Source organism: Passer domesticus, chromosome 11, assembly GCF_036417665.1.
Source record: "Passer domesticus isolate bPasDom1 chromosome 11, bPasDom1.hap1, whole genome shotgun sequence".
NCBI classification, from domain to species: domain Eukaryota; kingdom Metazoa; phylum Chordata; class Aves; order Passeriformes; family Passeridae; genus Passer; species Passer domesticus.
In genome coordinates, this window is record NC_087484.1 from 1,029,286 (window position 1) to 1,054,352 (window position 25,067).

Sequence of the window (25,067 nt, forward strand, 5' to 3'; positions counted from 1 at the left end):
CCCAGGTGAGGCTGGGGCGTGGAAGGGAGTGGGGAGCTCGGGAGAGCAGGGCTGGCTTCGAGGGCAGGGTGCTCGGCTCCCAGAGCTCCCAGGGCTCGGGGAAAACGGTGGGATTTAAGGAAGCTTTTAAATAACGCACCGGAGCTTTTAAATAACTGTGGGGGTGCACCTCGGAGCCACCATGGCCGGGGGGCACGGGCGGGACAGGGGCACGGAGCCGGCTGGCTGTCCCTGGCACCCCTGGGTGCCCTTGTCACTTGTGGGTGACACCCTGTCACCTGTGAGTGGGTGTCCTTGTCACCCCTGGGTGGGCGTCACTGTCACACAGGGCTGGATGTCGCTGTCATCCGTGGGTGAGTGTCCCTGTCACCCGTGGCAGACTCTCCCTGTCACCCATGTGTGCTGTCCCCGTCCCCTGCAGCTCTCTGTCCCCACCCCCAGGCGTGGCTGTCCCAGCCCTGCCACTCGCTGTCCCCGAGCCGTGTCCCCTGTCTGGGCAGTGGCAGTGGCAGTGGCAGTGGCAGTGGGTGGCTGTCCCCTCCCAGGCCGGTGCTGGTGGCTGGGCCCCCCGGCTGCTCACACTCAGCCCCGCTCCCAAGCCCTTCCCTGCAGCCTGCTATTCTCCATCTGAAGGCTGCCTGACAGCTTTAATCTGATGCTTAAATGGATGGGAGAGAAGCCGTCGTGCAGGAAGGCTGTAATTTAATTACTTGGGAAGCGCACAGTTTAAGACATTTAAAATGTATTATTTTAGCCTGGCTGCTCTGGCAAAATCCAATTGGAGTTTTGAGCGTGCTTATTTCTATTTCAGACTAACGCTACAAAATGCCTTCTGTAGAGTGTGTTTGTTAAGAAATTAATTGTCTTTGAGGAAAGGAAAATGCCCTGGGTGGGACTTGCTCCTCGAAGCAGAGAAATGTGTTTGAATTTTGCTTTTGTAGTGCTATAAACCCAGCTCAGGCAGGAGGGGAGCAGGGCCTGGAGTCCTGATCCCTCTCTGGGCTGGCCCTGTGCTCCCTCAGCGCTCTGCAAACGAGTTTTGGGAGATGTTCATTGGCAAAGCCCTGTCCAGAACACAAATAATCAGTGGGACATGGGGTTTGAGGAGCAGGAGAAGCAGGAAGCTCATGGAAAATGAGGCCCTGAAGCTCCTGGGTGCCCCCTTTGAAGTGCTGGTGCCCTGTCTCTGACAGCTCCTCGGGAGGGAAGCTGGAGCAGGTTTGTCCTTGGTTTGGTTACAAAATTCAGGATTGGTGTGAGAACAGGCCCACAGCAGCTTACAGCAGCTGGGTGCAGCACGTGGAGAGCGTGGATGCAGTGGGGACGGTGTCTGCACGGAGGGTGCAGGGCAGCACAGCTGGGCTGGGCTCCCCAGCTCCCCGAGGGCTCCTGAGCCACCAGGAGAACGTGCCCTTGATGTAAACAAGCTGCCTCCGAGATATTTTGAGGATGAAGTCATGAAGATTCTATGGCATACCTATATTTTCCTTTTGGCATTGACTTTGCTGTAAAAGCTGACACAGAAAAGCAGCTTCAGCTGTGCTGGCTGGGGAAGGGCTGCAGCTGCTCCTCAGAGCCTTCAGCAGCCCACAGTGGCTGGGCTGGGAGGGATGCCACGGGCAGGGACACCTCCCACTCTGCCAGGATGCTCCAAGCCCTGTCCAACGTGGTAATTTTTCCCCAATATTCCACCCATCCCTGCTCTCTGGCCATGGGAAGCCGTTCCTCCCACCCTGTCACTCCAGGCCCTTTTCAGCAATCCTTCAAATCTTTCAAAAATTTTATTTTCTCTGTCAAAAACCAAAAGTCCCGTGCAGTAATTAAAACATAAATTCCATTATTTTCCCCAGTGGTTTCCCTACCTCAGGCTGGTTGTTTTTAAAACAACTCCTGAGAATCACTTTTATCTAAATATTGTTGCAAGGACAGATTGCCCCTCCAAAGGGGAATCTCCCCTTGCTGGGCCATCCCTGAGGGTGCTCGGGGATGCTGATGGGATGGAGCTGCCTTGGGCTGTGCCGAGAGCCCGGAGTTACCCTGGGGCTGCCCAGACCCCCTCCCCAGTCCCGGGGCTGTGCCAGAATCAGCCTCTCCTGCCTATGGAGAGAGCTCCTGTTCCTCACTTCCAGCTGGCTCCACTCCAGCTCGGTGAGTGGTGCTTTCCAAGGTGGGCCGGGGGTGGGGTGGGGAGGCACCCCTGACAGGCTCTTACGGGCTGTAGTTTGCCTCTTCGGGTGGGAGGTGGCACGGGAAGCAGGGCAGGTGGCATTTCTGGTGGCTGTGCCCCTGCACACATGCATGACTCGGATGTTGATTTCCAAAAACTGGGATGTGGTCAGCGGGCAGGGCAGGGCCTGTCCCAGGCCCTGTGTCCATCCCCAGCAGCCCCACAGGGCTGGGGACCGCCAGGGGACACTGGGGACCGCCAGGGGACACTGGGGACCGCCAGGGGACACTGGGGACAGCGGGGGCTGCGGTCCCCCCTCGCACAGCCGGGATGGATAGAGCTCTCCCCGTTCCTCATTTCTGGCACTAACTTCCTTCCATCACGGGTTTTTTGCACGGATCACGTAATCCCCTCAGCCAGCTGAAATCCTGCACTTTAAAAGCCTCGCTGCAGAATGACAAAGAGTTTTTTTTATTCCCTTGCAGCCGGGGTCGGCCGGTGACGGTGACGAAGCGCGGCGGGGGCAGCGCCGTGGGCTGCGCTGGGAACGCGCTGGGAATGCGCTGGGAATGCGCTGGGGATGAGCTCGGGATGAGCTCGGGATGCGGGATGTGCTGGGGCTGCGGGATGTGCTCGGGATGAGCTCGGGATGCGCTGGGGATGCGGGATGTGCTCGGGATGAGCTCGGGATGAGCTCGGGATGCGGGATGTGCTCGGGATGAGCTCGGGATGTGCTGGGGCTGTGCTGGGGATGCGCTGGGGATGAGCTCGGGATGCGCCGGCACCCCCCGGGGCAGGAGCTGTTCCCATGGAACCCCCGCCCCGGCACCCCCCGGTGACCCCGGTGACTCTGGGGGTCCCCGGGCAGCCGTGCCCGGCTCCGGGCGGGCTCGGGGCCATCTCCTGTGCCTTACCCACACTTAATGCGTCATCTGCAAGTTCAGCGAGCCCGGGAGAGCGCCGGGGAGCTGCAGCTGAGGCGGCCACCCACGCAGCCTGCCAGCACGGGAGGGGAGCTGGCAAGTGAGGAGGAGCCAGGGAACGGGGGCTGGCTGCCCTTCAGGCCCCTGCTCGTGCCCTGTGCCAGCCACGGCTGGGCTGGGTGCCCGGCTGGGTGCCCAGTGCCCAGGAGCCCTCCCAGCCCATCACACGGCCCTGCCCTGTCTCTGCAGTTTTTGCACCAGGCAGTTCCTGTTTGGTGTCACTGAGCGTCCCTGCAGCACGGCCTGCGTGGCACGGAGCGGGCACAGAGGACACCTGGGACTGGGCATGGCTGGCAGTGTCCCAGGCCAGGCCTGGAGCAGCTGGGACAGTGGGAGCTGTCCCTGCCAGGGCAGGGTGCAGTGGCATCATCTGCAGGGTCCCTGGTGACCCAGCCACTCCGGGGTTGTGTGATCCATCTGCCCTGGCAGCAGGAGGGCAGCGCTGCTCCTTCCCTGCACTGCCACTGCAGCACGTGAGCCAAGTGCAATTCCCTTTCCTTTCTGTAACAGGTAGGAGATCACAGCAGTTTGCAGAGCAGCAAACACGAGCGCAGCCACAGTGCAGGTGTCAGATTGAATGCCAGAGCGAAGTGAAGGATGCACGTGCTCAAGCAGGAGCAGAAATCTGTGTTTTCAGCTCGCACAACTTGGGCCACCCACGCTGGTCCAGCTGCTGCAGCTTTGTGTGTTTGTCTGGGCTGCTCTTCAGTTGGGAACAGAGGTAAAAAATCCCTGAGATTTGGTGCTCTGCATAAATATCCAAACTTCATCAGCCAGGAGCATTTGGGCAACGCTCCCAGGGATGCCCAGGTGGGATTGCTGGGGTGGCTGTGCAGGGCCAGGGCTGGCACCGGGTGACCCTGGGGGTCCCTTCCAGCTCAGGACGTTCTGTGAGTCTGATTCTCTTTGTCTGTGCTGCAGCTTTGTGGCCTGGGGCTGTCCTGACCTCTGTCCCCACAAGGAACCTTGGCTGGATGTGGTGCCTTGGTCTGGGCACACAAAGGTGCCAGGGCCACGGGATGAAGTGACGCTGTGGGGACAGATGACACTGTGGGGATCAAGGTGGCACTGTGGGGATCAAGGTGACACTATGGGGACGAGGTGGCACTGCGGGGATCAAGGTGGCACTGCGGGGATCAAGGTGACACTATGGGGACGAGGTGGCACTGCGGGGATCAAGGTGACACTATGGGGACGAGGTGGCACTGCAGGCACAGGTGGCACTGTGGGGATGAGGTGACACTGTGAGGATCAAGGTGGCACTGTAGGCACAGGTGGCACTGCGGGCACAGGTGGCACTGCGGGCACAGGTGGCACTGTCGGCACAGGTGGCACTGCGGGCACAGGTGGCACTGCGGGCACAGGAGGGCCCCTCTCAGCTGGGCTGTGTCCCGTGGATGGGACGGAGCAGTTTGGGTCGCACTGGGGTAAAACAGGCTCCGTTTAGGATCAGGGGATGTTTCCGAGGGAGCAGCGGGCAGGTGGGCTGTGCAGAGCCAGGAAAGCTGCCAGCGGGGCTTGCTCCACCCCACCCTTTTTATTTCGCATTATTGACTTCGGCTTTAACCCCATCCTCGCCGAACCATTTCTCCCCAGCTGTGAGCCCTTTCTGCGGCACCCCCAGGGCAGCGGGGCCGCTGTGGTTTGTCCCTGCCCGGGCTGCTGCGGGTGTCCTGGGGCGCTCAGCCCCCCGTCAGTGCAGCAGAGGGGTTTGCAACCCCCGGGCCACCCAAAGCTCGGGTTTGTGACCCCCGGGCCACCCAAAGCTCGGGTTTGTGATCCCCAGGCCACCCAAAGCTCGGGTTTGTGATCCCTAGGCCACCCAAAGCTCGGGTTTGTGATCCCCAGGCCAGCCCCAAGCTCGGGATCCCTGGGATACCCAAATCCCGGGTTTGTGACCCCCAGGATACCCAAATCTCAGGTTTGTGACCCCCAGGATACCCAAATCTCAGGTTTGTGACCCCCAGGATACCCAAATCTCGGGTTTGTGACCCCTAGGATACCCAAATCTCGGGTTTGCTGTCCCTGGGCCACCCAAATCCCGGGTTTGTGACCCCCGGGCCATCCAAAGCTCGGGATCCTCGGGCCACCCAAAGCTCGGGTTTGTGACCCCCGGGCCACACAAATCTGGGGTTTGCAGTCCCCGGGATACCCAAATCTCGGGTTTGTGATCCCTGGGCCACCCAAATCCCGGGTTTGCTGTCCCTGGGCCACCCAAATCCCGGGTCTGCTGTCCCTGGGCAGCCCGGGCTGCGGCTCCGTGCCTGCGGTCCCGCGGCACGGGCGGCAGTCCAGCGAGCTGCTGTGCGCTTGGGAAGTGTTTTGTTCCCGACACGAGACGCACACAGCATTATTTGTCTCTCCTGCCGCCCACGGCACGCAGACAAGCTCCTGCCGCCGGAGCCTGGCCCGGGGACAGCTCCTGGTGGCCGAGAGCCGCGGGGCTTTGGGAGCCGCAGGAAACCGGGCTGAGGGCAGGAAAGCACCCAGGTTAATTAACGGCGAGAATTAGCACCTCCGTGGGGCCCAGCCTCGGCTCCCTGCGAGCCCGAGCCCGACGATGGTGACAAATGGTTGTACCCGAGGTGTCGGGGCCGGCTGAGCATCTTCCAGGACGTGCAGGGCGCTGGGCAAACAGGGAGAGCGACTTTGAAACACGGGCAGGTGGTGATGGGACACGGGGGAAGAGCTGAAATGAACGGAGGAGAGATTTAGATTGGATGTTGGGGAGAAATTCTTTACTCAGAGGGTGGGGAAGCCCTGGCACAGGCTGCCAGAGAAGCTGGCAGTGCCCAAGGCCAGGCTGGACACTGGGAATTGGAGCAGCCTGGGACAGTGGGAGGTGTCCCTGCCACGGCAGGGGTGGCACTGGGTGGGCTTTAAGGTCCCTCCAACCCAAAGCAGTCTGGGTTTCTGTTATTTCCCCCTGCAGGAGCCAGGGATGGAGCTGGGGTCAAGGCCAAACTTGTCACTGTCCCCACTCACAGGTGACAGGTGAGGGACATCAGATGAGCTGCAGCCGGAGAGGGAGGTGGGGAGGGTCTCTGCTTTCATCAGGGTTTTGGTGTCTCTTGAAACAGCCTCTTTTTTCAGGGAATAAATTACATATTTTATTCATTTCTGCACAGAAAGGAGCGGCTCTGGAGCCCTGATGGGGATGTTTCTAAGCAACGTTGTTTTCCCACCACCAGCGTCAGGAGCAGTGACTTTTTTACTGTTTTTTTTTTTCCATATTTTTGTAGCAATAAGACAAACTCTCTGCAGTTTATATCAGGAGAGCTGTGCCATGATTTCCCCCGTTTGGCTGTATCCCCCACCTGCGAGGGGGTGTGTGAGGGGTCCCCTGGGGGTCACCCTCCCCCTGGTGCTGCGCTGGGACCGTCCCCTCAGGTTTTATTTTGGTAGAGTTTGGCTGCTGTGGGCACAAGCACAGACACAGGGCAACGAAACCAGGCTTGGAAGGAGCCAAAAGCAGCTTTATCTGAATTCCGTGGAGCTCTCCCAAGCCTGGAGATTCTTCTGTGGGTGTGGACTCAGAAATGTTTTAGTCATTGTATGTGTTATTGCAGAGATTTTATTTAAAACTTCTGGTTTTGCATGGGGGGGAAAACCTCTCCTGTCTCATTTCGGATGGATGGATGGATGGATGGATGGATGGATGGATGGATGGATGGATGGATGGATGGATGGGTGGATGGATGGGTGAATAAATGCATGGATGGGAGGAGATGGGAGATGGAGAAATAGATAGATAGATAGATAGATAGATAGATAGATAGATAGATAGATAGATAGATAGAAGGGTGGATGAATGGATAGATAAATCAATAGATAGATGGATAGACAGATCAATATATGGATGCATGGATAGATAGATTAATATATGGATGGGTGGGTGAATAAATGCATGAATGGGAGATAGATATAGATAGAAGGATGGATGGATGGATGGATGGATGGATGGATGGATGGATGGATGGATGGATGGATGGATACACAGATAACCAGGCAGACAGGATGGTTATCCTGATCCCTTCCAGCTGGGAATGCTGCAGGGGAAGGGGAGGTTTGGGCTGATTTGGGGGGTGTTAATTGAAGGGGCCAAACCCCAACTGTCCCTGCTCCAAGCAGCGAAGGGAAGCAAATCCCCACCTGGGTAAGGGAATGTGTGGTGCTGTAATTGCTCTGTCCTGAAGGACACAGGAGCGTTGTAGGTTAACGAGGTAATTAAGCAGCACAAGTGTCTCAGGCCATAAATCTCTGCCGGGGAAGGGGTGGGTGTTGGTGGTGTGCCTGTGTGGGGTTTGTGCTGTTCTTCCAGCTCTGTGTGCCCTGCAGGAGCTGGGCTGGTGCTCGGTGGGTGTGGGATGTGGGTGGGGAGGGTTCCCGAGAGGGATGGTGAGGGTTCCCGAGAGGGATGGTGAGGGTTTCTGAGGAAGGGAATGGGTGGTGAGGATTCCCCGAGGAGGGAAATGGATGGTGAGGGTTCCCCGAGGAAGGGAACTGCCCTTCCCTGCTGCTGGCTGAGGGGTGTGCCTGGGGCTGGGCTGTGTTTGGGAGGATGGAGGTGGCCCTGCAGGGACAGGGACTGCTCCCAGGTCCCTCAGCCCAGCGTTGCAGAGCACTCAGTGCCACTGCTGGGCTCTCACCATTCCCCTGCTCCAGCGTTAATTACAGCCCCACAATTACAATTGTTTTCTAATTACAGCCGGTTCTGTGGCACGGGGTGCTTTGCAGGGGTGTTTCACCCCTGCTTTTCTCTTTCCTTTGGTTGAAGAGCCTCTTGGCTCTGCTGTCCCTGTGGCCTCAGCAGGGTGGTCACACAGCTGTCACCACGCTGGGTTTTTCTCCTAAAGCCTTGGTTTGTCTGCCCCGTCCTCCCCACAGCCCTGCTCTCCCGTTCTCCTCTCTCCTGGCTCCCCAGGATGCCTGTGCCTGCTCCCCTGGGAGCTCCCTGCTCATCCCACATCTCTATGTACATATATAAATTACTATTCCTTTATTCTCCTTCAGCTCTGCCCTTCCCAGGGAATAATTCAGCTCCGAATTCCCATGAAAACCATGGAGGAGGCATGGGGTGAGGGAAGAGGCACAGGAGGGCTGGAATTTTCCATGTCGTGCTCAATCCCCACTGCTGCCCTGTGCTGAGGGAGGCTCAGGCTGGGCACTGCTGGGGTAAGGCAGGACTCTGCAGCATCCAGGAGCAAGGGAGGCTGAAACCCAATCCCAGGGGATTTTTCCTTGTAATGTGGCCCTGGCTGAAGATTGGATTACCTGTGTAATGTTGACTTTAGTTAAAAGACTCTTGAAAACCTGTGATATTTCCCCCTGTCTTTTTGCTGTCGGGTTTTATCCCAGATTCCTCTGTGCTGCTGCAGGATGTGTTAGTCCTCCCTTTCCCTCTGTGCCACTTCTTGACTTTCTGATGCTGAACTGCAGGGCTCTTGAAGGCAAAAAGGGTCACCTTGGCCTTTGGTGTGCATGTTGGACCCTGGTGCTTTCTTTGGCCACAGAATGAGCCCCCCTCACCCAGCAATCCCAGCTGGATCCATCTCTGTAGGATTTTCCTTCGTTTTACCCTTCATCTCCTCGCACTTAGGTGGCTGACAAGCAAAATGATGGCTTGTCCCCCAGATTTGGGGAGCTGGAGGCTTTTGCAGCTCTGGGTGTGTCCTCAGGGCTGGATCTGGTGCCTCCCTGTCCTGCACGGGCTGGTGGCAGCCCCTGAGCCCCTGCATTTAACAGAATAATTGACTGGGCTTATTCAGCTCTGCACAGAGCCAAAGGGTCTCCTCTGCCTGCTGTGTGTGAAGGGCTGGGCTGGGGTTGGGCTGTGGCTCCCCTGCCAGGTGTGGTGCCCAGGGGGCTGAGCTGTGCCTGCTGGCACTGAGTCACGGGCAAGGTGGGTCAGAGCCTGGGCCCAGGAGTGATCCCTGCTGCCCAGGGATCCCTGTGCCCTCTGCTGCAGCCTGGCGAGGGCTGCCAGCAGCTGAGCCCAGTGTTCCAGGTCTCTGTGCAGCTGGCACGGCCCCACCAGCTGCACAGCTGTGCCCAGCTGGGGCAAAACCCTGAGCTCAGCCCAGGGAAAACCCACCAGCCAGTGGGCATCGCCTGGTGTGGTGAGGGTGAGGAAGGAGCAGCACGGCTGGGATTGTCCGGGCAGAGGGGGTGAGCAGCCCTGGGGCTGTGCCATCCAGGGGTTCCTGCCTGGCAGGGAGGTGCCAGCCCTTCCCTGCTGCCCCGGGCTGGGCTCTCAGCTCCTGGCCAGCCTTTTCCCTGCCTGGCAGCAGGCTCTGGCAGCAGCTCCCGGGGCTGCTGCCCCGGCTCCCCGCAGGGCTGCTCCCAGCCCGCCAGGATCCCTCGGGAGCCAGGAAAAGCCTAGTCAGGGATGCCAGCCCTGCCCGCTGCTGGGTGCCCCGGTGTGCTCAGCAGGTGCCAGGCTGCAGGCTGTGTTTGTGTGACTCAGCCAGCTCTGCTCTGCTCGCTGCGGGACGTGCTGCCAGCCCGGGGCAGGGAAGTGTCACCCTCGGGTGGTGCCAGCACAGGGGGCTCGGTTAAACCCGCCTGAGGAGCGGGGCTCTCGGGGGGATGAAGCCCCCCTGTCCTGGCTGTCCCCTGGGCAGTGCCAGGCACCAGGACAGGGCAGCACAGACACTGTGCTCGCTGTCCCACGGCTGCGCCCTGCAGAAGGAGGCTGGAAAGGTCTGAAGTTAGAATACAAAGAGCAGAAGGGCTGGGTGTCCCTGCTCTCCCCAGAATACAGCAGTGCCCTGTGGCTCTGTGCGCTGAGGTGGCTGCAGCTGTCCTGCCTTGGAGGTTCTGGTGAGCTCAGGAGGTTTGCACGGCTCCACTGGGGTGCTGTGCCCCAAAACCTCTCCTTGCTGCCCCTTTGCCATCGCTGTGGGGCTCTGCAGTGGCCGGGCTGGGCTGGGCTGGGGCCCGGCACAGATAAACCCTGGGTTCTGTGTGTGCTGGGCACTGATCTGGGGGAGCACAGCCACGGCTCCACGCCTGCCAAGCACAGCAGGAGCAGCACGATGGCCGTGCTAATGGAAACCAGGAGAGATGGATCAGAGCTGCCTTTCAATCAGCTGCTTTGGCCGGGAAACCAGAAATCCCCAGAGAGCAGAGGCTCCTGCTTTGTCCTCCCTAATAGCTACTCTGTCACAGAGAGGAATTCCTTCCCAGTATTCCAGCTAACCCCTGGCAGTGGGAAGCCTTTCCCCTTGTCCCAGCCCTCCTGGAGCCCAGCAGCTGCAGGTGAGCACCCTGAGCTCAGCAGTTTCCCTGGAGGATGCTGGGCTGTGCACGGCCACAGCAGATGCTCCTGATGGACTGGGATTTGTTCCATCCCCATTCCCAGCTCAGCCAGCCTCGGGGAGCTGTGGGGTGCTGCATTGTCCCCGAGCCTGGAATCAGTGCAGGGGAGCACAGAGAGCTTTCACTGCCCCGTCACTTGGAGACAGCCCATTGATTTTACCTGGTGCTTGTGCAGCTTCAGGCACCTGTCTGTCTGTCTGTCTGCTCCATCTGCCCCCAGATGGCTGCTGCAGAATGGGTGTGAGTGGGGATACACGTGAGTATTTGCTTGGTGGGCCTTTGTGGGTTTCTCCCTCGTTTGTTTCTTGTTTGGGGAGGCAGAGGAGAAGCAGGTGTTGAGTGGGGAATTCCAGACCGATTCCTGCTCTGCAGGAGGAGCCGGGGCTGGCTCAGTGAGCTCTTGCACAGCACAGTCTGTGCTGGGGCCAGGCATGGCCAGTTCCCCCCCAGTGTGGCCAGTTCCCCCCCAGCGTGGCAGCTCCCCAGCTGCTGGGGCCCCTCTGCACAGCTGGGGCTGCTCCCCAGGCTGGCCCAGGGGCTCAGCCATCCCCTGCCCAGCAGCCCCCCGCTCCCTTGGCAGGGGGATCTGGCCCTGCAGGGGTTTGGCATTTCCAGTGGCAGTTTCCCAAATATCCGGGTCAGGCACGCTGAGCAAATGGCAGAGCTGTGGAAATGCAAACACAACATTTCTGCCTGGGTTGTTGGCTGAGCAGGCTCCTCACAGAGCTGGGTGTTGCTCCCTGGTGTGTTTTACCCCAAAATCTGCCCGGGGTGGGGAGGGGGCAGCCCTGGCGTGGTGGCACAGGGAGCTGTGGGGGAGGGCAGGACAATCACTGGGGTCTGGGCTCAGACCCTGCAGCAGATCCCACTGCCAGGGGTGGGAATCCTGTAAATGCAGGGAAGCACCCCGGAGATGCACTCACCATGTCCATACAAACACATGGATACAGGGAATTATAAAGGGATGTATGGAGAGGATCTGCATTTGCACATGGATACTGGAATATCTCTGTGTGTAGATATAAAAGGAGGGAATATAAAGGGTGTGCCCATGGATATATGGATTTAAGGGGTATATGTGTGTATTTCCATAAATGGTTACACATAAAGGATATGTATGTATAGGGCTGAAGGGCATATGTGCAAAGGGGGTATATAAAAAAAAAAATATATATAAAGGGTGTATGTGTAGATGTGTATTTATATTTATGTGGAGAGAGGAGTTCATGGCTGAGCTGTGCCCACAGACTTTGAGCAGCAATGATCAGGTCAGTGAGAAATAGGATTAAAAACCAATAAAATAATTGGAAGCTGTGAGGGAATGAGCAGCAGCACTTGACTCTGAGGGGTGTTCTGGGGTGGGTGGGCTGTGTCCAGGAGGAATGCAGAATCCCCATCCCATGGGTCTGGGATTCTGGGATCCCTGCCCTTGGTGCTGCAGCTCTGGGCTTTGCCTTTGAGCCCCCCAAGGGTTCCAGTCAGGATGGGGAAGATTTGAGGATTTGTGCTGCTCTGGGTTTGGTGGGCAGGCTCCAGCTGTGCTTGCACTGAAAAGATGGGGAAAAAAAAAAAGAAAAAGGGAAAACTAGAAAAGGAATAGAGAAGAAAAAATAGAACACACACAGAAAAGAGGTCAGTGCCTGCCCTAGCTGTGCTGTGAGCCTGGGGGCTCGTGGGGCTGGAGATGCAGCTGCACCTTTTCAAACCTGCATCTTTCAGACCTGCAGGTCAGGTCCCTGTGTCTGCCAGCATCTGAAATCCCCATGAGCAGCACTAAATTTTGGGGGCAGCAGTGCATTAAGGGGTCCTGGAGGGGTGGGAGCATGGGCAGTCCTGCCCCAAGGGCTGGCTGGTGCTGGGCTGGTCCTGGGATGCTCCTCAGGGAAATTGTGCTGTGGGAATGAAAAGCTGAAACGGCCAGGAAATCCAGAGTGGAAAAATGGGCCAGGCTGGGAGCACAGGTCACAGCCTGGGGTGTGCTGCCCCAGCCTCCCCTGGCCCTGCCCGGGGCCAGCAGGGCTTTGCCTTCCCTTTTATTTCATTTGGCTGCACATAACTCAGGAGGAAGGGCAGGGGTTTATTCCTGATCCTGCCCAGGTCCCAGCGTGGGAGATCTGCCCCTCTTGGAGGAAAGCACTCATTTGGGCAGAAGCTGTGGCTTGTCCCCTGCAGCTGCTGGCTTCCCTTGGGGTTGTGCTGTGTCCCTCAGGGGCTGCCCTGCATTTTCTAATGATGTTCCTTTCCTTCCAGAAACCTTGGGAAGTCCGGGCTGAGAGTGTCGTGCCTGGGGTTGGGTGAGTACCTCTGGCCCCTGTGCCCAGTCCCAGGGAGCTGTAAAACAGTTTGTGCTGTAAAACCCCGTGGTGTGCCCAGTCCCGGGGAGCAGCAGGGGCAGGGAGTGTCCCCAGGAGCGCCAGGGCCAGCTGGGCTGGGGCAGAGCTCCATGCCCCTGGATCCCCATCCCCCCTGGATCCCCATCCCCCCTGGATCCCCATCCCCCCTGGATCCCATCCCGTGTCCCCAGGAGCGCCAGGGCCAGCTGGGCTGGGGCAGAGCTCCATCCCCCCTGGATCCCCATCCCCCCTGGATCCCCATCCCCCCTGGATCCCCATCCCCCCTGGATCCCCATCCCCCCTGGATCCCCATCCCCCCTGGATCCCATCCCCTGTCCCCAGGGGTGCCAGGGCCAGCTGGGCTGGGGCAGAGCTCCATCGCCCCTGGATCCCCATCGCCCCTGGATCCCCACGCCCCTGGATCCCCATCCCCCTGGATCCCCTCCCCTGGGAGCCCTGTTCCCCTGCTCCAGCAGCCCACAATTCCATACTCTGCTCTGTCCCCTCTCCGTTTCCTGGGGAAGGGTTCTGCTCCTGCAGAGCTCCTGCTGCTGTCACTCAGAGCAGTGCTCTGAAGGGCAGCCCCTGGCACACGGGTGGTGGTGTGTGCTGGGTGCCAGCCCTGCAGGGAGGAGGAGGAGGCTGAGCTGTGCTGCGAGCTGCTCCTGCAGCCCCAGGGATGGAGCTGTGCCCCAGCGCTGCCCCTCCAGCCCGTTCTGCCTCCCGGGGGCACAGTGCTGCCCCAGGGAGGTGCAGAACCACTCAGTTCCTTAAAGAACGGCTGAGAAAGGCAGCAGCCAGCCCAGGCTGAGTATGAATTGATGAAATCATGGAGTTCCATGGCACTTTTTGGTTTATTGCTACGCAGACAGAGCACGTGGAGGGAAATGAGGTTGAGATCAGCCTGCAGTGTTGGAGTGGATGCTGGCCCACAGAAAGGGGGTGCAGACCCTCCCCTGGAGCCCTGGGGTGCCAGGCTCGGCCTCAGGCTGATCAGTGCTTCAGGTCTGCAGGGTCTAGCAGTGCTCCATCAGCACAACAATAGCAGGGCTTAATCAGTTGACTAATTTAACATTTATCAAGTGACTCAATAGGATTTGCTATGAGCACAACAGTAGCTTAATTATGAATCTAAGCTAATTACGAATCTGAGATGGCAACGTTCATTCTGCACTTACTCAGGGTATTTAAATCAATGGATGTACCCGCAGACCCAAGGAGTCTGCAGCAAGCTTTAGACCTGTGAGGTAGTCAGGGAAGCACTGCTGCCTGCAGACTCACACCTGTGGCATGCTTGGCTTTAGTCATCAGGAAATTTCCATCCTGGCTGCACTTTGGGTTGGTCGTTACTGGAATGTTCTTTGAGAAGTCCAGTTATAATAATAATATTATTATTTAACAATTCTGTTATTATTATTAGGCCAGGACAGCCTGGTCTCCTGGGAAGTGTCCCTGCCCAGCAGAGGGTGGAATGGGATGAGCTTTAGGGTCCTTCCAGCCCAAACCATTCCATGATTCTGTGATTATTCTGCTCAGGCTGTTCAGACAGAAAAATAACAGCCTTGGGGCTGTTTGTTGGCAGCCAGGAGCTTGGTAGAGCACAAGCTGTGAGAGCAGAGAGTGTTTGGGGTGAGTTCTGGGGGTCAGCTGCCCGGGTGAGCAGTGCCAGGGTGGGGTGCTGCTGCCTTGGGGCAGGGAGGAGCTGGGGGGCTCTGCCTGATCATCCCTGGCAGGGCTGGCTGGCCCCAGCCCTGTGGGATTTGGGGTTAAACTGGAGGGAATTGTGAAAGTCACCCTGTGGCACAAGAGGGAGAAGCAGGCCCTGCTCTGCCAAGAGCTGCTCTGGTTAAAATAGCCCAGCCCTGGAGAGGACTCGCCTGGCCTGTGCAGAGCTTTTATTTATCAGTTTTACTGTCAGCCTCACAGCTTCCCCAAGTGCTGCTGGGGGAGAAAGCCACGGGAAGGAAGTAGCAGCAGAAAAAGAAAAAACAACAAGCAGTTTTGCAGAGCTTTTCTTTGATTTGAAGAGGAACTGCAGCAGCATCTAAATATACTGAGCCTTTGTGAGTGCAGCTGTGCAGGGCTGGGGGGGCTGCTGGGCACCTCCTGCTGCTCCAGCACAGCCCTGAGCCCCTGCCCTGAGCAGGGACAGGGGAGCTGCCAGCCTGGAACCCAGAATAACTCCAAATTCCCTGCACTGGGCAGGTGTTCCTCCTGGGGCACAGCACCTTTTCTGCTATAGGTTGTTTTGGGTTGGAAGGACCTTAAAGCTCGTCCTGTTCTCTCCTTGACATGGCAGGGACACCTTCCCCTGTCCCAGGTGCTCCAGCCCCAGTGTCCAGCCTGGCCTGGGGCACTGCCAGGGATCCAGGGCACCCTGTGCCAGGGCCTGCCCACCCTCCAGGGAAGGATTCCTCCCCAATATCTGATCTAAATCTCCTCTCTTTCAGTTTAAAACCCTCCTCCTTGCCCCACCTGTCCCTCTGCAGATCCCCCAGGTGTCTGCTCCCAGCTCTGCCTTCTCTGGCTTTCCTAAATGCCTTCTCTCTTGCAGTTCCCCCAAAGATAAATGCGTATCCCTGTGTTCTCTGCAGCATGAAAATCCAATTTAGGGCTCACTGAAGTTTCTGAGGGCTCAGCAGTCTTCCTCAAAAGCCTTGCAAAATCTCAGCAAGGTGGGAGCGTGCTTCATCCTGCAGGATGAGAAGTGGAGGAGAAGGGGAAGTGGGGCAGAATCTGAGGTGGGCAGGCTGGGAGCAGGGACCCTTCAGGGACATCCTGCTCCTCCTGGCTCAGGGGAAGGAGCCCCTCTGCTGGCAGGGCTGTCTGGGAGGGCCCTGAGCCCCTCAGAGCGGGGCTGAGCATCATTCCTGTGGAGCTGGGGCTGCCCAGCCAGGCTGGCAACATCCCCGAGCTGCTCCTGCTCCTGCCTGGGCTGGGCTCTCCCCTCCTGCTTGCGTGTTTCCCCCAGGTGAGCCCTCCACTGGGGACCCGCCAGCCTGGCCCTGGGCTGCTGCCAGCCCCTTTCCTTGGTGAAACGTGACTCCAGGGAGTGCCAGGTCACGTTTTTCACCTGTGCAGCTCAGGGGGACCCTGCCTTGGGCTCCTGCAGGTTTGGAGACAGCCTTGCCCTCAGGGAAAGGAGCAGGACCAAGCTGCCATCCCGATATCCCCAATCCCACGGGCAGGAGGCCTCAGGTGGCTGCAGAACTGCTGTTTTGTGAGCCCAGAGGGGGCAGGTGCTGCTCTGCCCTGGCTCTGGGGGTGAGCTTTGGCACGGGCACCGTCCCTGGCAGCAGCAGCACGGGCGGGGGCTCAGCCCTCTGCTCCTGCACAGGTGGCACTCGTGCTGGCACGCTGTGACACTGCTCAGGTGGGCTCTGCTTTGGCACCACGCCCTGCTGCGCTGGAGAGGGAGCCAGAGCAGGAATTCCCCTTGGAGGACAGGATATCCACTTGGAAAACCTTTTCAAGGCAGGAGGGAGGAAGGTGATGGGCAAGGGCTGGGGTAGGTGAGAGAGAGACAGGGACTTGGACAGGGGAAAGGAGCATTTTAAAAAATACATCTCTTTCTCCAGTATGTTTTTCTCCCCAAGTGAGTGTGTTGGCTGAGGTTGTGAATCATCCTTGGCTGTTGTTTGAAATGCCAAATGCGCCTTGTGCTTTTTTTTGCCTTTTGGAATTTGCAGAGGGAGGGCAGCAGCCTGTGCCACGCCGTGCCTCTGCCGTGGCGGGGCTGCCTCCCCTGCTCCTGCCTCCCGAAGCAGAGCCCTTCCCTTCCCCAGCTCTGGAGCTCACCCTGCCGAGCCCAAACTCACATCCCTGCCTGGTTTTTGTGCTGATTGTGGGGAAAAAGACCCCAGGGACTCCCCAGCCGTGTGCTGTGCTGGTGCTGCTGTGCCCCAGCTGGGCCTGGGGGCACAGGGTGGCACAGGGTGGGCACAGGTGGCCTCAGGCAGGGCTGCCCAGTGCAGATATTCCCCATACATACATTTATTCCTTGCATTTCAGGAGTTTAAGGTGCCTGTTGTTCTGGTTTGGGCTCTCAGGCTGCTCTCCCTGAGCACATTGGCGCTCAGTGGGACGTGCTTTGTGTCAGAAGGTGAATTCTGAGAGGATGTGCACTCTGTGGGGAGGATGAATAATGCTCTTCCTTCTCACCTGTGCACCTGTGTGCTGCTTATGCAAAAGGGGAAAAAAATCTCTTTGAGATAAACAGTCTCAACCCATTTTTTGGTACAAACACATTTTAATGCATTCCTGTAAAAATAACACCTCTGAAGCTTTAACATGGAAATCAGGCTTCATTTGGTTATTTTTTTTTATCTGCATGAAGAAGCTTAAAGATAAAATGAAAACAGGTTTCAGTTTTATCTTTGTTGTGCAGGACCAGAGTATTTAAACTCCTCTAATCAGAGAAAATACCTCTCCTGAGGTCTGGAGCCAGCAAGGTGCAGCAGGGGTACTCCTGTCCCATTATTGTTATCCTCATAGAGCTAAAGAAAATACAAAACCAGCTAGAAAATCTGTGCTCTTTGCTCATTTGTTTAGTTCCCATTTCATCTCTGATCTGTGGCAAGCTTGGCTTTTCCAGCTCGGGTTGTTCTGCAGGAAGTCAGGAGTTGCAGTTTGAACTCACACTTTGTGCATCTTTAAATAGCTTTATTTGCACTGAGGGAAACCTGACGTATTAAAAAATTCAGCTTGGCCTTTTTTTGAGGGAAAGAGAGCGAGCTCCAGCTGCCAGAGATGATGGGTGCCTGGTTCTGAGCAGGGCTGATCAAAGCTGCCCCAGCGCCTCACCCCTGCCCGGGGTTCCTGTCCCAGGGACCCCGTCCCTCTTTGAGGGTCTGGCAGCAGCTTTTGCACCTTTCCAAGTGCAGGCAGGCAGGGCAGCTGCAATTTCTGCTCCTTGGCAGCGTCAGAGCTCGGCGCTGGCACTGCAGGGCCTGTCCTGCTCCATCCCTGCTGCACGGGTGGGTGGGGTGGGCAGTGCCACCCTGCCATGGCAGGGACGTCCCCCTGCCCCAGGTGCTGCCAGCCCTGCCCAGCCTGCCCTGGCACACTGGGGAGGTCTCACTGGGTTCTCAGTGAGATTTTCAGCTGGATTTCCAGCTCCAGCTGCTAGCCCGAGCCTGTTGAGGTGAGCACCCCGTGTGTGGAGACATGAGGCTTGACTTCATTTTCAGAAGGTTGATTTATTAGCTTATGATATATCTATATTATATTAAAGTACTACATTAAAACTATACTAAAAGAACAGGGAGAAAAGAAGGATTAGAAGGATTAAACAACAATAGAATAGTATGCATAACAAATCTTGTGACTGTGAGTCCAGTGCAGCTGCACCTGTGATTGGCTCTTAATTAGGAACAGCCACCATGCCCCAACCTCAGCTGCACCTGTTGCATCCCACAGCAGCACACAGTTATTGTTTACGTTCCTTTCCCGGGGCTCCCGGCTCCTCAGGAGGGAAAATCCTAGCAGAGGAATTTCATAAAATATCATGGTAACCCCTGAGCCCCTCGTGGTCAGAGCAGGGGGGTCGTGGGAGCCACGTGAGCTCTGCCCCATCCATCCATCCATCCATCCATCCATCCATCCATCCATCCCTCCATCCATCCAAGGAATGGCTGAGGCTGACATCTGGGTTTCCCTGCAGCTCTGCAGGAGTGAGGAGGAGTGTGCCAGGCTCGGGGGGCACCGTGGCAGGCTGGCAGGAGCCCGGGGGGCACAGCCCTGCTGAGCCCAGGGAGCAGGGGTGGCTGGGCAGGGCTCTGCGTGACCTGCAGCCTCCCCAGCTCCTGCTGCCTCCCCCTCCTTAGGAGATCTGTGCTCCTAAAATAAAGACATGCATGCAAAATCCTGTTCCTGTGGGAATTCCCTGGGTTGGACCAGCTGACCTCTAAAGGTCCCTTCTAACCCAGACTGGTTCATGATCTGGTTAAATCCACACGCTGCTCCCACCACAGGATTTTTATTTTTTTTTTTTTTTTCTTTTCTTTTTTTTTTTTTTTTTTTTTTTAGCAATGATCACAAAGAGATAATGCCCCAAGTTTTCCTAATAATAGACCAGAGTCAGCAACTGAGCCTAGACTGCAGCAGCTTCAGGAGCCAGCCTGGAGCAAGCAGTGCCCTTGGGCTGGGCTGGCACTGGACACTGGTTTCATGGAAAAGTTCCCAGGAAAATGTCACTTTGGCTTGGAAATCTTTCCTGTCAGAAGAAATATTTATCTTTTTTATGTCTTTTTTTTTTTTTTCTAATTTTGACTTTCAGGATGCTGAAGTACAGATTTAAGGAGAGTTTCATTCCCCAAATGATGTGTTGTGGCAGCGTCACGGATTTTTTCCAATTTGTCAAATTGAAGCTTTGGAAAATGATTTCTGATTTGGAAAGAGCTTCAGATTTCAGGGCCTGGCAGTGCCCAGGCCAGGCTGGACAGGGCTGGAGCAGCCTGGGACAGTGGGAGGTGTCCCTGCCATGGCACTGGATGGGATTTAAGGTCCTTCCAACCCAAACCATGTCATGATTTGAATCCAGCTCTGTGTTTTGGCACCACAGCATCCCCTGGGAGCAGGTGCCCTGTCCTGCCTGGCTGCAGGAGCTCGCCTGGGGCTGCACCTCCCCCTGAGCCAGCTCACCCCATCTCACACCCATTTAATCCCAGAGGGAGTTCTGGCAAGTCTCATTTTTGATGTCAAACCCTGTTGTAGTAACGGATTATTTTGCTTTTTCCAGGGACCTGGGTCACTTTTGGAGGTCAGATCTCAGATGAGGTGAGTGCCTGGAACAAACCCTGCTCTGGGATATTTTTAAATGAAATTGTGGCTGCTGGAGAGACAGCAGAGAGTCACTCCACAGAGCTCTGCCACAACCCCCTGATGAAGCTGACATTTCCAGAGATGGACTCTCACAAGCCCCATGCACCCCTCAGGGCCATCTCCTGTCCTGTGCTGTCCCCAGCAATGTCCCCTCCTTCCCCTGGGCTCCTGCGGTGGGAACTGGGAGCTATTTTTGTGTGTGGACACAATGGGCAACAGCCCTAAATACGGGCAGGGCTGGCCTCACAGAGGTGATTTATTTTTGACAGAACAAGCTGAAACAACTGAAAGTGAGCTGGGGTTTCCTCCGTGCTTCTCCCTGGAGCAGATGGCTCCTGGGGCAGGGAATCAGCCCGGAGCACTGGGCTGCACTGAGCTCCTCTGCAGCCAGCTGTGCCAGATGTGAGCGCCAGGGAGAGCAGCTGCCTGCCCTGGGACGTGGAACACGCCCAGAACAGCTCTGGCATGAGGAAGAGAGCCCTGGAGCCTCAGTTCCTAGGGGTTCTCCTTTAAAGTCACTGATCTGTCGTGGTATTGCTGCTTCTCCCCGTGGATCCTCCACCTTTGGTCTCGTGGATCCCTGGCTTTGTTCCCATGAATTCCCCAGCTTTGGTCCCTCTCATGTCAATGTGGGACGATGGTCAGTCAAGGCCTGTTTTGGTGTCTCTGGTCCTCCTGCCGCCCTTGCTCACCATAATTCCATGCAAAGCAGGATAAATTCCATGCAAAGCAGGACAAAAGCACAGCCCTGTCCTTGGGGCTGCCCTCCTCGGGATGCTGAGCCAGAGCTGCCCCTTGGGGTGCAGCAGGAGCCCCAGGGCTCCCCAAAATGCCCTTCAGTGATTTCCCCACGCCAGGGCATGTCAGAGAGCTGCAGGGCAGGCTGGCAGGCAGCCAGGGGAACTTTAACCCCCCGTTCTGTGTTACACCCTGTGGAGCTGCAGAGCATCTCCTGGAACCCCGTGAAATCCTTGGCTGCCTCCCTGAGGGGAAGCTCCTGGGAGAGGGATGGGTTCCTGCCGGGGCACTTGATGTAAATCCGAGTTTTGGTGTCCCCCCCGGGGTGTCCCCTGGGCAGGGGCTGGCACAGCGCTCCCGGCTGCGCTGAACGCTTGTCCCCTGTGGGATTTTCCCCGCTGGGTGTGGTTGTCACCGGGCTGTCCCCGTGCTCCCCAGGTGGCCGAGCAGCTGATGACCATCGCCTACGAGAGCGGCGTGAACCTGTTCGACACGGCCGAGGTGTACGCGGCCGGCAAGTGAGTGCGGGCAGGCTGTGCCCGGGGGATGGGCAGAGACACCGGGGCAGGGTGTGCCCGGGCACTGACACACCTGGGCAGGGTGTGCCCGAGGGGATGGCACTGACACACCTGGGCAGGGTGTGCCCGGGGGATGGCACTGACACACCTGGGCAGGGTGTGCCCGGGCACAGACACACCTGGGCAGGGTGTGCCCGAGGGATGGAGCACAGACACACCTGGGCAGGGTGTGCCCGGGGGATGGCACTGACACACCTGGGCAGGGTGTGCCCGGGCACAGACACACCTGGGCAGGGTGTGCCCGGGGGATGGCACTGACCCACCTGGGCAGGGTGTGCCCGAGGGGCTGGCAGAGCTGCACCTGCCTTCCCCAGGCTCTCTGCTCCCCCTCTGATGGGCTGGGCTCTGGGCGTGCTTGGAAAGCCTCTTTATCCCTGAGTGGGACAGGAGCACCTTTGTCTTTGGGGCACTCATCAAACAAACCCAAACAATTAACCCAAAGCCTCTTGTGCCCAGCAGAGGCTGGAGTGCACCACTGTTGGCACAGGGAGAAAAATGCCCTGAACAGATGGAAAATGGATCTCAGTGGTGGTGGATGGCTGGGGCTGTGACAGCTCCAGGCAGGGATCCTGGGGGAGCCGCTCTGGCTGCTCTCAGAGCCACTGTGGGGTGGGGGACATTGCCTGTGGGATGGGATGGGGGACATCACCTGTGCTGAATGGGACTGGGGTGACTGCCAGGCTCCCAGCTGGGCTGGGACATCGTGTCCTGCTGAGGGACCAGGCACCAGGGCCCCTGGAAGGGGCAGTGGGGGACAGCAGGCTCTGTGCTGGATGGGTCTGTCCCAGCTGGGGGTCACTGTCACCGGGGGAGGGCAGGGCTGGGTGGGGGCACTGAGCATCCCCCGTCCTCTGACGCTGCCCTCTTCCTGCACAGGGCCGAGGTGATCCTGGGGAACATCCTGAAGAAGAAGGGCTGGAGGTACAGTGTGGCATTTCCCCTGGTCTGGAGAATTTCCCCTGGTGGGGGGTGCTGTCCCAGCACCCGCTGGGTGCCCTGGTCCCACAGGGGCACCACACCTTCCCAGTGCCCGGGGAGGGGGCTCTCCTGGGAATTGGGCTGTGCCCACCCCCTGTGCCCCCCGTCACACCCCTCGGGGCTGTGCCCACCCCCTGTGCCCCCCCTCACACCCCTCGGGGCTGTGCCCACCCCCTGTGCCCCCCGTCACACCCCTCGGGGCTGTGCCCACCCCCTGTGCCCCCCGTCACACCCCTCGGGGCTGTCCATCCCCTCCCGAGTGGGAGGCCGGGTGCTCTTGGCACCCCGTCCCTGCTGGGAACGCTGTGGGTTTGGGATGCGGAGCTGTGACAGCCTGGGAGGAGGTGACACCTCGCTTAAAGGATGCTCATTAGCATATGCCGTGGAGTTTTAAGGGATTTGCATCATCTGCAAAGGCCTCCCTGCAGGTTCTAGGGGGGTCTATCTGGGCTCTCTGCAAACCCAGCCCGGGGGATTAGGGGGGTGATTGATTACTTGGTGAGAAATACCCTGGGTGATGTGCAGGAAATAAAATGAAGTCCAATAAAAGCTGGGGAAATTGTGTTGCACATGTCTGGTTATGCAGCAAGGCAGCTGGAGGATGATAAATCTTTGATTTAATATCATGTAGAGCTTACAGATTAATTCAGATGTCTCACACTCGAGTTTAATAGCTCTGGGAGTGCTGCCTGGCAGTGAGAGGCTCGGGGCAGGGTGGCAGGAGGGAATGGCACTGCAGCCCCTGGAAAAGGGCTGGGAGCTGCTCACTCAGTAATTAAACATGTCCGGGGGTTTGGTCCCCTCACTTGGGTTACCTCTGGTCTCTATCCCCATGTCCAATCCCAACTTCCCCTGATTTCATTCAGTTTCCTCGTGCTCTGGCTATTTATGGGCATATTTTACCAAACACCTGCAGGATATTTCACTTTGCATCTTCTGGGGGGGCTGAAGCCCAGCTCCCCGTGCTGCTCACCGCTGCAGAGGGACCATGCCCTGAGCACTGTGGTGCCATTCCCTGAGGCACCGGGCAGTTCCTGGGGTCCCCTGGCTGCCAAAGTTCCATTTGCAGGGAATTCCCCCAAACCAGCACTGGGCCAGTGTCTCCTCAGCATTTCACAGCTGCTCTTGTCTGTTTGAGCTTTCCCAGCAGGAGCCCTGCTCCCAGGTTTTACAAGTTCCTCATGGGCAGCACCTGCTTTGTGACTGTTATTATTGTTAATATTTTAAGAATTATATTAATTTTCCTGGTTTTTTTTGCAGGAGGTCCAGTCTGGTGATAACCACAAAGCTGTACTGGGGTGGCAAGTAAGTGTGACAGTCCCTTGTCCTGTTTGCTGCCCCAGCCCTACAGCCAGGGCAGGTTAATGCTGACATTGCATTTCTGTTAATCTTGCCAAGTGTTTTAAGGACCTGGAGAGGAGAAGGCTCCAGGGAGAGCTCAGAGCCTGAAGGGGCTCCAGGAGAGCTGCAGAGGGACTGGGGACAAGGATGGAGGGACAGGACCCAGGGAATGGCTCCACTGCCAGAGGGCAGGGATGGGTGGGAGATTGGGAACTGGGAATTCCTGCCTGGGCTGGGATTGCCAGAGCAGCTGTGGCTGCCCCTGGACCCCTGGCAGTGCCCAGGGCCAGGCTGGACACTGGGGCTGGAGCACCTGGGACAGTGGGAGGTGTCCCTGGACAGTGGCAGTGTCCCTGCCAGGGCAGGGTGGCACTGGGTGGCATTTAGGGTCCCTCCCAACCCAGCCAGCGTGTGGTTCTGCAGTTTTGGGGTGTTTAAAAGAGAGCAGGGCTCCGTGCCCCCGGCTGTGGGCACCCCTCCCTCCCAGCCGTGCCTGTTTTTGCCTTGCAGGGCAGAGACGGAGCGAGGCCTGTCCAGGAAGCACATCATCGAAGGTACGGGCATGTGCCAGGGCTGCCCCGGGTGGGCTCTGCCCCGCTGGCTCCCCCGTGCCCTGGGGCTGTGTGATCCCGCTGCCCCTGTGCCAGGGCAGCTCCCAAACTCATCCTGAAACGCCCAGAATGCTCCCAAGGATGGCTTTGGCTCCCCTCCCTGGAAGCAGCCCTCGCCCTCGGCTGATTTCCTGCCTGGGGCTAGGGTTTGGGTTTTGAAAAGCACAAAGCCCAGGGCTCCAGGCACACTGCAGCTGCAAAGGGCGTCCCAAGGGGAGCACAAAACTGCCACAACATGCCCAGTGTCAGGGAATGGGCTGCGCTGGCAGCCCCTGCCCCTCATTCCTGGGCTCTGCTGGGTTTGGGGAGCCCTCTGCACCCCCAGCCCTCCCCCGTGGGGCCAGGGGTGCCTGGGCTGCCTTCGCAGCCGGGAGGGGTGAGGATGAGGATGTGGGCATGGTGTCAGCCTGCAGAAATGGTCTCTGGAGGGCTGCCAGCCCCCGCTGGCACGGCTGAGCCCTGCTCCTGGTGCTGCTCCTGGAGGGCTCAGCTCACCGGGCTCCATCCCACCCTGGGGGTACAGCCAGCCCCTGCTGCCCTCCCTGCTGCTCTGCCCTGTCCCTGTGGCCGTGCTCCTGCAGGAGAGGGGACAGCAGCAGCTCTGTGCTCTCCTTGTGCCCTGCAAACCCTGGCCCTGTGTGCCTGGGCTGCAGCAGAGCTGCCCTGCAGGGCTCGGCTCACAGCTCGGGGACAGCAGTGCCAGGAGCAGAACTGAGCCCAGGGTCACGTCCAGGACCTGCACTGTCCCCTGTGACCCTGTCCCTGTGAGAGCAGCCAGCCCTGGGCTGGAGCAGGAGCATCTGCAGCTCCTGGGCTGCTCCCTGCAGGATCCTGGGCTGGGGAACGCTGTGGAGGGGCAGTGCCAGCCCCCAGCAGGGCAGTGCCAGCCCCCAGCAGAATCCTGGGCTGGGGAACGCTGTGGAGGGGCAGTGCCAGCCCCCAGCAGGATCCTGGGCTGGGGAATGCTGAGGAGGGGCAGTGCAGGCAGTGCCAGCCCCCAGGACAGACTCCTGCCCAGCTCCTTTGCTGTGTGACCCGTTTGTGCCCCTGTCCCCCCTGGGACGCGCAGAACCCGCAGCTGGGGGCTCAGGGCTGGAATCCTGGGGGCAGCAGCTCCTCCTCTCTGTGCTGCACAGCTGGGAGATCGCAGCCCAGGGCAGTGCCCAGCTCGGGTGGATGAGTGGGGTCAGCAGCCC

The 25,067-nt window shown here is 58.3% G+C and overlaps 1 protein-coding gene and 1 long non-coding RNA gene across 4 annotated transcripts in view; both read left to right on the plus strand.

Moving 5' to 3' along the window:
- KCNAB1 (potassium voltage-gated channel subfamily A regulatory beta subunit 1) overlaps nt 1-25,067 on the plus strand; it is a 57,303-nt gene that overhangs the window by 21,868 nt on the left and 10,368 nt on the right. For all 3 annotated transcript variants that reach the window (XM_064385033.1, XM_064385035.1, XM_064385034.1), the window contains exons 2-7: nt 12,721-12,764; nt 19,543-19,580; nt 20,802-20,881; nt 21,818-21,862; nt 23,180-23,224; nt 23,771-23,814. In XM_064385033.1, coding sequence (XP_064241103.1) covers nt 12,721-12,764; nt 19,543-19,580; nt 20,802-20,881; nt 21,818-21,862; nt 23,180-23,224; nt 23,771-23,814 — 296 coding nt within the window. The remainder of the gene's footprint in view (nt 1-12,720; nt 12,765-19,542; nt 19,581-20,801; nt 20,882-21,817; nt 21,863-23,179; nt 23,225-23,770; nt 23,815-25,067) is intronic.
- LOC135278504 (uncharacterized) lies at nt 228-4,910 on the plus strand. The gene is made up of 3 exons (XR_010345995.1): nt 228-4,271; nt 4,311-4,424; nt 4,479-4,910. It is a non-coding gene; the product is annotated as an uncharacterized LOC135278504 (long non-coding RNA).